Raw genomic sequence first — 12,110 nt, forward strand, 5'->3', positions numbered from 1 at the left:
GGAGGTCTCCAGTGGCATGTCCTAGGAATGGTCATGCCTGGGCTGGCTGTGCTGCTTAAAAGTTCTGTAAATGACTTGGTTTTGTAAAAGCTTCTCATCATATTTGAAGATGATATAAACTTGGGAGAGATAACTGACATGCCATATGCCAGAGATAGGACTGAAAAAGATCCTGACAGGCTAGAGCACTGGGTTGCAACTAATAACATGAAATTCAACAGGGATAAACAAAGTCTTATTCTTGGTTTAAAAAACTCAATTTTATAAGTACAGGACAGAGAGAGATGATTAGACAGCTATTTGTCTGAAAAATGTTGGAGGTTTTAGGGTACTTCAAGTTCAATGAATCAGCAGTCAAAAATATTAACGTAATCCTTGGCTGCATCAAGAGAGACTTAGCTTCCAAGAATAAGTGGGTAACATTACTTATGTACTATACCCTAGTGAGATCACACCTCAAGTATTGTGCTTAGTTCTGAGAGCTCCAGCTGAAGTATATTAATAAGCAGGAGAGCACCCAGAGTCAGGTTAAGTGCAGGATTAACTCGGTATTCATCAGAGGCTGCACCTGAACACAGGTCTGAGGTTAGCTTTCTATATCTTGTGGCAAAGAACATCCAAGAGGATATATGTCCTCATATAAGAGGACACTGGATCTTGTGGAATTTATGCCAATCACTGAACATTCAGAGGTCAGTCAGAATCCTGTATTATTTTTTGGCACTGTTGGGGCCTCCTAGGTTGTAACTTCTAGGTTAACCCCTAAAGACAACGTGATATAGTGGGAAAAAAGCACTGGATGTGTATGACACCCCCCCCAACCTCCTGCCCCTTTTCAGCTCTCTTATGTGTTGACTTCCTCCATTAGATTTTAAGCTCCTTAAGGACAGGGACTATCTTTTTCATATATGTATCCTCATATATGTGCTTAGTACCTAGTAGATACTTAATCAATGATTATTGACAGACAACCTGGTTCTGCCACTTACTGTTACCCTGGGCAAATCAGTTCCTTTGACTGAGCCTCAGCTTTTTCATCTGTAAAATGTTGTGCTATTCCAAATTGCTTATTTCAAAGGGCCACTTCCTAATGTACCAGATATAAATGTTGTCTTTATTATTCACAGAATGGAGAATCTCCTGCAGAGAGCTAGCTGTAAAGAAAGAAACGGACATCTTTCTGCCCCGACTCTACCCAGCAGATGGTGCTAAGCTGCCTACGGCTTTATGGCAAAGACTTTCAAACCACTCTATGCAAATCTTATCTTGCCTTATACTACCTACCTACCTGCCTCTTTGAAAAATGGTTTACTGGTAACATTATTTTTTTCCACACTTCTAGATCTGGACAAAGAGCATGATATTTTAAGATGCTGCCAAGCAATGTGGAAATTTCTGACAATTTTATTGGAGCTGTGAAAGTAATTAAGCTTGTTCTTTCAAAAGGAATAAAGTGTCATTTCTAACAAGCAAACACATAATGCAAGTTACTTTTTCCATTCCCATCCCCCTCCCAAACTGCAATCTCATCCTTATACTCTAAAACACTGCAATATCTACCTCCAACTCAAGTTAAATTCTTCGGTTAGGTGGCACTTGCTGTTTTGAGAGTTGATAGGTTTTGGAATATCTACCAAAAATTTTTATTAATTTGTACACTTCGGAAAGTATGATATCTCTCTCTTATGCTTTTTCAGAATTAGAAGTTCAACAGCTTCCAAGGAATGTAGCTCCTAAAACCACTTAGGACACAATTTCTGTGCGAGGTACCTATATGAATAAAATCAAGGATTCTTTGAAATACTGAAGTATGAAGTGGAGGCAATGAAGTATGTAAGAACGAACACTTCAGCAAAGTCCTTTCTCCCCTTCTGGCCTCAGTTTCCTAATTTACAGATTAGATGGTAGAGAATTTGTACTAGATGATGTGAAAGTTTTCTTGTTAACTCTAAATCTTATGACTTGCTGTACCAATTTTCCTTCCATGTTCAACAATGTGTTGAAAAAAGGTAGAAACACAATTGCAGAAAAGCAACAATAGGTATTTGGCACTAATAGGCACCTCAAGTTTCTCCTTAAAGGATCTGTGGAAGTCTTACCAACTTCATCCTTTCAGTTATCCCTACCTCCCATCCTTCACACACCTTGAACCTGTTTTACCTTGTAAAACTCACCTGTTTTACATTGTATCCTGCCTTTGCACTTGTTTCAATAAACATAACATTGAGCTCTTTGGCTTTCCTCTCTCCCTCCTCAATAGACACTTGCCTGTAGAAAACAGAAAAAAAAAAGAGAGAGATGACTTGAGATAAGCTATAGGGAAAAAGTCCGTTCAAAGAGCTCATGAGTATGAAACTTGCAAAATCCTAAGAATTAGTTGTCGCATTTCAGAAAGAAACAGAGGCATTAGCTTTCTATAAAGTTTCATAATGTGGTCATGAGAAGCTCAAGAACAGAGAGAACTTACACCTTTTTCCTGTTTTCTTATACCCAATCTAGACTAGATGTCAGCTGCCATATAGTATAAGGAGTCAAGGATACTCAGCAGAATCGCTAGTAGTCTTGAATATGACATCCTAAATATATTTACCATAAGGGATATTAAGTATATGCTCTTGATTATCAGGTACCTGCAACTTGTAAGGTATTTTTGGAAATGCAAATATAGTCTTGAGCATCTAAGAGCTCCTAAAATGAGATAGGTTATCAACATGTACAAACACTCAGCCAAGTGCTTCTTTTCACTTTTTTAAAAGTAGGCATTTAAAATACAATATTCTTTTTTTTGTACATCACATAGTGCCTCACACATTTTAAGTGTTTGATGCTTGCTGATTAACTGCACATCTAAGGAGCTAAGGCTGGCGGAAATGATTAGGGGAGAAAGTCATTCTTAACTGATTGTACCTTACCTTAAAATAGGTGGAATAATATTACTGTTTGGAGAAAAGTGCTCAGGCTGGACATGCTCAATACAAACTCAGTAGCAATAACAAAGAAATTGCTAGCCCTATTTTGTTTTTACCTTACTTTTAATAAATATAACATTCATCTCCAGGCTAAAACCAATCAAGTCAGGGAACTTCAAAGTAAATAATAGGCAGCTAATCTAGAGAGCTGATAATTTTTCACTTTCCAAGTGCAAACAAGTTACTCCCTTCCTGAAACTCAGTTTCCTCTGTACAATAATTGCAATACTTACCTCAAAGGTGGTTGTAAGGAAAGTGTATTGTAAACTGTCAAGTGCTACACAAATATGGTGTTACGATTCTTTATAACTCCTCAAATGACTACGACTTAGCTTTGTGATGAAACGTGTTATTAGCTTAACACAAATGCCCATGAGACAAAATAAAAGGCAATGCAAGGAACACACTTAAAATTAGCCTACAGCAATTCACTTTCAAACAGACTTTTTTTTCGGGGGGAAAAAAGGTCTAAAAAACTTTTCAAAATAAAAGATGTCCTTTTTATTGTATAATGAGACTTTCAACAGTTGCTAATGGAATAAACTGGCTTATACTCAGTCCATTCCCTTGCCACATATTTAATAAGCATCACAAATTCAATACATGAATGTTAATGCCACCCATCATGCAATGCTAGACGCTGAAATATACACTTCTTTAAGGAGAGTAGTCAATATTCTTTAAGGCCAAAACATAACAGGCCCATTAAAATTTTCACTGAAAACAATCATTCATTCAAATTAAGGGGCTTCAAAGTAATTAATGCTAAAACATGTACATTCTGTATCCTGAAGACCATTTTACTCATTTCACTATAGTATCAAAATGAAGCCGCCTTTCAGATCAATTCAAAAGTAAATAACTAAGGGACACAAAAATTACTAAACAAAATATCTCATTAAAATATGGTTAGTTGAATACTGTCAAGAAAAAAATGGTGGGGTTTTAATCTGTACAGACAAATAATTTTAAGACACAATTCATTTTTACAGCATTTCTGCATAAGTTTTACGTGCAAAATACTGCTTCGCTTACAAACCTCCAGAAGTACAAGATTATTTATCAGTTTCTTCTATGAACTTTCTCACATCCAATCTATTGTAGGTGAGTTTAAATAAATCAGAACTCACTTCATTTTAATGACTTATCTTTTTTATGCTATATAAATTTTTAGAAATTGGGACGGCTAGGTGGCACAGTGGATAGACCACTGGCCCTGGAGTCAGGAGGACCTGAGTTCAAATTTGACCTCAGACACATGATAACTCACTAGCTGTGGGACCCTGGACAAGTCACTTAAACCCAACTGCCTCACAAAATAAAAAAATGAATGAATGAATGAATAAATAAAATATAAGGGAAAACGAGACAATCAAAATACATGTATGACTGGAAAAGTAGTTGGGTAGGTCATATAATGAGAAGAAAACCAGAAATGAGGAATACCTGACAGCTGGCCCTTTATGATAAATTTGTAGAAAGACATAGATGTAAATCACACAATATAAAAAGACAGAGATGGAATGTGTTCTGCACCAATTAGGGTTACCAAAATCAAAAACAAATCCAAAAACCCACTGGCCATAACACTATATATGTATAAAAAACAAGCTACTTCTGTCATAAATGCTGACCCAGAAAACACTGGCCAGTTAGCAACTTTACCAATCCTGCGGTGGTGTATCCAAAATGGATGAAATCATAAATGCACCCAAGTTTCAAAATAAAATTTAAAACAGGTCTTAAATTGGTTGACAGGAGAGTAAGGGCAGGTTGCTCAATGTAGAAATCAAATGCCCTAGAAGAAAGTTACTCCATACCTCTTGTCAGCAAGATCTGTTTTATTTCCCACTAGCATAATGATGACATCACTTCCCCTTTCTGTTCTGACATCATCAATCCATTTTGTGGTTTGCTGGAATGAGTTTACATCTGGTGTAGGAGGGCGGACAAAAAGATAAGTGTTAACTGTAGATACCTCCCCAGGTGACAGAAAACCATACCACCCTGGCAGGAGCTGGCACATTAAGACCCACCCTTTTAATGTGCCTGCAACATAACTCCATTTTATCTGATGACAGCTGTCAGTAGTTTAACTATACAGAAAAGATGGTTTGTATGTTGGAAGAAATTTTTGCATTCGGAGATTTATAAAATAAGCATAACGGATTAATTTTTAAAATTATGTATGTATGTATGTGCAGGTATGTATTTGCAAGTAGTGACAGATGTGGCAGATAACATGGTTTTATATTGCCTCCCTGCTTTTCCACCACTTACATTTATTTCACAAAGTAAAGCATGTCAAAAAATATGTCAGCCATTAAGTCCCAACAAGTCCAGAGAACTGGTAAAAATAAATAAATAAATAAATGAAAATGAAGAAAATTAGAGCTTTTAAATGTCACTGTTTGCATTGCTTAATCAGTCTGTGATCACTTTAACTATGGAGGAGTTTAATGGTTTGGTATGCCAAAAGCACCTGCAATAAAATGCAGTTCTACCACTGGTAAGAACCTCTCCATTACAGCATTTCAAAATGCTTTTTGGACAAGAAAAACAGGTACTAAACTCAAATTTGCAGTCATTTTTCTAGGAAAATCCCCTTATTCCCACCCTGGTTCCACTTATTTTAGTTAAAGTAAGCACAAAAACTTTTAAGCTGCAAAACGTGTCAATGCACAGTAATGGACATACATTTTTTGGAAGAGTAGTATAAAGTCGCAAGAGAGAAGCTTGCATGTAGCAAAAGAATATGAATTACAGTCTTATTTAAACTGTTACTATCTTACAGGCAGATAAATCTAATTGATACTTCTTCGCATACCTCAACTGAGTCAACAGGTAACAACAACAAATCACTCAGGCTCATAATGTAATAAATTGCTATCAAAAAAAAAATCAAAATAACCTGGACACTGCCTTCTCAATTTTCTGGTCTAGATTTGGAATTTTCTTGGTGAAGGGAGAAGAAGCAAACTCACTCCACCAATGAAGATGAGGCTTAAACCCTGATCTTCTAGATTCTCTATCCATTAATGCTAAGCTCTCTCTATTCTCTATTATATGAAGGCAAAGAGTATTCTGGACCTTCTCTCTCTTTATCAAATCGTGTTTAGATAGCTTGGCTTACTTGATTTAGACTCATCTGACCTGAATTTGAATCCTGGCTCTGATGTTCATTTGCTGTGTAAGGCAAAGTCACTTAACTTCTCTCATTTCCTTCATCTGTAAAATTGGGACAGCCATTTGGATGGGGCTTTGTAAACCTGAACACACTCTAGAAAGCTGAATTCTTTAACCCATTTCACACATTGTTACGTGGAGAATTTCAGTAACCTCTTCTTTAGGAACCAACTCCCCACAGAAAATGCTAAGTAATTCAAAATACGGTCTTTGCAAGAAGCAGTAGAAGAGACCACTAATTTCTAAATTTTACATATTCTTAGTGAGAAATGACAGAGTAATTTGTTAGCAAAAAAAAATAAATAAGTTTTAGTCATGGAACCTAGCTTCCATCAAATGAAAATGAGTAACAGAAAAATGCAGTGTTGCAGTTTCTCCACCTCCTCACTCTCTACCCCTACTGCCCCTTATAAACTGGTGGTGAGGCGAAGGTGGAGAAAAGTCAAGCAGCAGAAACTCCCAAAGAGTCCTAAACCAAGCCTCGGAAAGCTAGAAAATTAGGTGAGATGCTTAAATTCATAATTTATTTTTAAATAAATTTTAGAGCCAGTTAGAAGAAAGGGAGGCATTCCTCCAACCAAAGTCATGGCTAGGCCTCAGGGTGGTAGACAGCCATGATTAGGTAAGAGGAAGAGCAAGAACAGTGTAAGTACGAGCATGTATATAAATATCACCAGAGTACAAGTTTCTGATATGGCCTGTTCTAAATTTTTCTATGGTAAAGAAAATGTTTTACATGCTAGTACGAAAAATGAGCACATGATGACAGAGCATGCAGCTAAGCTAGAGGCTGAGAGAGGATTAGAAGTGCAGAATTCCCCCCACTCACTTGTGATATCATAAACAACAACTGCCACAGTGGAGTCACGAATGTAGCTAGGGATCAAGCTCCTGAACCGTTCTTGACCTGCTGTGTCCCATAATTGCAACCGTACCTGACAACAAAATCAGTCAAACAAGCAAGAAAAATAAGAAAAGTCAACCCAGTGCAAAATACCTACTTGTGATATCGTAAACTACTACGGCTGCAGCGGAATCACGGATGTAACTGGGAATGAGGCTACGGAAACGTTCCTGACCCGCAGTATCCCACAGCTGCAGCCTGATCTGTGGGATGGGAGAAAATAAATAAAAAAAAAAAGGCAAACTAATACCAAAAATTAAAAAAAAAAGTAATAATGTTTTAAAAGGAGGTGGGAAAAAAACTCATGCAGGAGTTAAAAGAGTGAAGGGTGGATACAGGAACAAAGTGCTCATTTTCCCCTTCCCATAAGGAAGCACCAAAGGCACTCATGCTACTTGTTCTGTTGGAACCTGGTGGAAATGGTTCCAGGAGAAGAGACATAACAGCTTTCTTTCCCTAGCCCTCCCCCTTCCACCTTCTGAGATTCCAAACTGTTGACCCTTCTAGATAACGAATGGTGGACTCACTTGCTGGTGTACAATTCATGATAATATAGGATAAAAATGGAGGTAGCAGTGAACAGGTTGCACAGATAAGAGAAGGAAGGACTTACAGTTGGCTGGGCTGCCACCAGCTCAGATGTGTCACTGTTACCCAGGGCCGGGGGAAAAGACCACTGGGATAATTATTAATGTTTTCCCTGCTACTGCTTAACTCAACCAGAAAGAGATATTTTTTTTACTCAACTGTAAATAAGCCAGGTAGTTCTACTTTCTCATATTCAAATGGGAGAGGGAAAAGGGGAAAGGGAAGAGAATAACAGAAAGTACAAAGTTCTCTTTATGTTAGAAATTTACTTCTAAAAATTCTCCAAATTAAAAAACTCACAAGATCTGGGTTAAAATACAAAACAACATTCATAACGCTGTCTCTCTAGCCCAAGCTGATGACAATTTTTTTAAAAACAGGGCTATCAACATGGTGATGCTTCTCTGGTAAAGATACTAGATTTTTTTTTTCTTTTTCTCCTTTTTTTTTTAAAGTTCTGGCTGTTGTCTTCATTTTCAATGCAACAAGCATCTATCTCTGAAAGGTCCCTACAAGTGTATACGTTATACTTACAGTGAATAAGCATTTAGAAATGAGAAGGAAGCGCCTGACAAAATAAAACTTTCCTTTTTCCTTTTAACCATCTTGCAACAAAGTATTATCTAGCAAAGTTATTTTATCAGGTCACAGACTGATTTCTCTTCCAACCCAAATATCCCTCAATGCCTATACCTAGGAAAGAAGGGATAAAATATCCTTTTAAGTCTTTTCCAAGCTTGTAGTTCTTTCAATTTCTCTTGCTCCTCTGGGGTTCAAGGCAAAAGGCTTGTGTGAATCCTCATTATGTTCTAAGTGAATCACTAGAGTGGAGAGTGGGTTAGACACCAATATCTGTATGATAGCAAATGACTGTATAAATTGTTAAATTTCTAGGAAAATTCCAGTAAGTTCTTACTCCTTTTGGTTCTAAATACTGATCAAATCCTTGATCTTCATTTTCTAATACAGAATACTGAAGAAAATGACACAAATTCTACTTACTGTTCGATCTTCCAAATACATTGTTTTTGATAAAAAGTCAATGCCAATTGTTGCCTATAAAACAAAATACAAAAAGATGACTTTTAACATTAGCCAAACAAAAGCAATTATCCCACGGTTTAGATTGAAAACTGGAATGTGTAAGATATAATAACCACATGATTGTCTCAACGGGAAAAAAGCCTTTGATAAAGCATGTACAACCCTCATTTATGCTAAAAATTGTGTAAGCATGGAGGAACCTTTCTTTTAATATCTTAAAAAGCATGTATATAAAACCAAAAGTAAGCATCATATACAATGGGAACACACTAGACTCTTTCCCAATAAATATGGGAGTAAAACAAAGATGTCTACTCTCTCCACTATTATTTGATATAGTTCTAAAAATGCTATCAATAATAAGATGATGAGTGAAAGAAATTAAAAGTATAAAAGACAAGTAAAGAGAAGTTAAAACTACCCTTATTTTTTTGATAACATGGTTTACTTGGAAAATCCTAGGGAATCAGCAAAGATTCTAAGACAATAAGTTCAAGCAAAATTATATGCTACCAAATAAACTCAAAAAAAAAGATCAACTACATTACTATACAATAATTACAAAATCTAAGAGGCAATAATAGAAAAGGAAATTCCACTCCAAATAATTACAAAATACATCTGGGAATCAATCTATCAAAGCACACAAAAGCTTCGTATAGATTCAATTACAAAGAGATCCTGGAAGAAATAAAGAAAAACAAATACCTGGATAAATAGTGCGCATGGATGGGCCATGCCAACATTATAAAAATGGCAATACTATTAAAATTAATGGACACTTCTGATAAAAGTAGAACTTGATAAAATATCAACATTCATTTGGAAAAACTAAAGATCCAGACTCTCAAGGGAAATTATGAAAAAAAGGATGGATAAAGGGGGAACAGCACTTCCAGACCTCAAACTATGTTATAAAGCAGCAGTCAACAAAACCATCTGGTACTGGTTAAAAAACTGAGAGGTAGATCCAAAGAAGAGACTGGACATGGGAAAAATCAGAAATAATACAAATCAATAACCCACTGATCAATAAACCAGAGAAAAAATTACATGCAAAAGAACTTATCTGATGATTTAAAAAAAACTGATGGGAAAACTGCAAAGTAGGCTGGCAGAAATTACATTTAGACCAACACCTTATACCATATTCTACATGTATACATACTAAATGAATACATGACCTTAGTGTTAAAGGTCGTACAACAGAAAAATGAGAAGAAAAGCAGATGATATACCTTTCACAGCTATAAGCAGATGTATTCTTAACCAAACAAGAGACAGAAGCAATTACAAATCTGATTATATGAAACTGCGAAGCTTTTGCACAGACAAAAATTAATACATTTAGAATAAGGAAATCAGCTAAGCAGAAGAAAAATCTTTGTATCAAAATTCTCTAGAATCCAAAAGATGCAAACAATTAGCATATGTATACACACATATCTCAGACCAAAAGTCATTAGTAATAAAGTGGAGGAAGGATATAAACAGTTCTCAAAAGGGGAACTGAAAACTATTAAAAACCATGAAAGAATGCCCTAAATTACTAATAAGAGAAATGAAATCAAAATAACCCTGAGGTTTCGCCCTCACACCTTGAAAATCAGCAACCAAAAAAAAAAAAGGCAAAAGATGGGAATAGTCAGTGTGGGGAGGAGTTATGGGAAGATACTCTATTCAGTGCATTGTTTATAGGGCTGTGAACTGGGAAAATCATTATGAAAAGCAATCTGGAATTACGCAAATAAAGTCACTAAAATGTCCAAATACTCTGACCCAGAGATAAGAAAGTCCTGAAATACACAAAAATATTTTTGTGATAGCAAAGAATTGGAAAAAAAGTTGTACAAACTGTGGCACATGAATGCAATGGTATAGTAGTACTGTGCTAAAAGAAATAAGGAATGTGATAAATACAGATACAATTCATCTACATGAATTGATGCAGAGGGAAGTAAGCAAAGCCAAGAAAACAATATATATAGTAACCACAACAGTGTAAACAGAAAGAACCAACACACACACACACACACACACACACACACACACACACACACACACACACACACCCCTGAATGTTGAAAAATTATAAAGAACAAGCATGACTTGGAAGAAGGGATATAAGATGACATTCTCACCCTTTGCAGAGGTTCTTGAGAGGTCCACAAGTATTGTACACTATAAGCTATTTTCAGACTTTTTCAATGTATTAATCAGTTGTGCTGATTTTTCTTCATTTTTTTTGTCTTATTGTTATATTTGTTTTGTCTTATATCTGTTTATATCTGACTATATTTTTTGATTTTGCAGAAGAAGGTCACTGCAGAGATTATGGTAATGGTTAAAAAAGATCAATACATTGAAATAAATACTTTTTTAAAAGAATAACTAAAAACATGAAAAATCCCAGCTCAAAAGGAAAAAAATCAAAAGAATTATTTTAAGTTAGAGCAGGACTTTCTCCTAGAGACCATCTAATTCAACATACTCATTTTTACAGATTTTCCTCGCTCCTGTTCACACAAAACAGAACCAGGATTAGGATTCAAGTTTCTTCCCAGTGTACCAGAATTTGTAAGACATATGATCTACTCTAATATTAATTGCCTAGTACTTAGCAGGCAATAGAAGAGATAAGTGAGTGATACAAAGATGAGTAATACAAAATTTATGCTTAAGAAACTTAAAATTTGGGAGTAAGGGGAAAGAAGATAAAGAAGAGTTAAATGTATAAGAATAACTAAAATATCAGGCAGACTTGATAAGCTATCATAAATAACTGTAAACAAAATATTACATAAGAAGCAGAAAGGACTCAGAGTGACAGAAAGCCAGGTAGGCATTACTTGATCTGAGTCATAAAAGATGGTCATAGGATTTTGACAAGCAGAAATGTAAAGGATATTCAAAGGAAGATGAACACCATAAATCAAGATATCTAAGAAAGCTAAGAGTAAGCTAATGTGTTCACTAGTTTAATAAACATTAACTAAGCACCTACTATGTGTGAGGGACCTGCCAGATGCTGGAGATAAGAGAAAAAAAAAAGCAGACTTCTGCCTTCAAGACAGGAAGAAAATAGCATATACACACAAAATTAAATATATACTATAATATATAGTAGACACAAAGTAATTTCTTCTGGGAGGACACTAGCAACTGAGAGTATCAGACTAGGAAATAGCACTTGAACTTAGCCTTCAAGAAAGCTAAGCAATTTTATTAGAGATGAAGGAGTACTTTCCAGGAATGGTAGACTACGCAAAAGTGTAGGTAGGAAATTAATGTAATGAATGACTAGATGGGTGGCTCAGTGTATGGAGTCCTGGGTCTGGAGTCAGGAAGACCTGAGTCAAATACTGCCTTAGACACTACTTACTAGCATGTGACCTTGAGGAAGTCACAATTTCTGCCTG

At 35.8% G+C, this 12,110-nt stretch overlaps 1 protein-coding gene across 2 annotated transcripts in view; it reads right to left on the reverse strand.

The window, feature by feature from the left end:
- Positions 1–12,110, reverse strand: part of RAB6A (RAB6A, member RAS oncogene family) — a 94,052-nt gene that overhangs the window by 23,878 nt on the left and 58,064 nt on the right. The window contains exons 3-6 of one of the 2 annotated variants that reach the window (XM_020989595.2): positions 8,650–8,703; positions 6,985–7,090; positions 4,790–4,901; positions 2,175–2,268 (exon numbers count right to left, since the gene is read on the reverse strand). In XM_020989595.2, coding sequence (XP_020845254.1) covers positions 2,175–2,268; positions 4,790–4,901; positions 6,985–7,090; positions 8,650–8,703 — 366 coding nt within the window. Of the gene's footprint in view, positions 1–2,174; positions 2,269–4,789; positions 4,902–6,984; positions 7,091–7,156; positions 7,263–8,649; positions 8,704–12,110 lie in introns of both variants that reach the window. The other variant, XM_020989596.2, reaches the window with a different exon arrangement.

This window comes from Phascolarctos cinereus, unplaced genomic scaffold, assembly GCF_003287225.1.
Source record: "Phascolarctos cinereus isolate Bilbo 61053 unplaced genomic scaffold, phaCin_HiC Scaffold_726;HRSCAF=1367, whole genome shotgun sequence".
In the NCBI taxonomy this organism is placed as follows: domain Eukaryota; kingdom Metazoa; phylum Chordata; class Mammalia; order Diprotodontia; family Phascolarctidae; genus Phascolarctos; species Phascolarctos cinereus.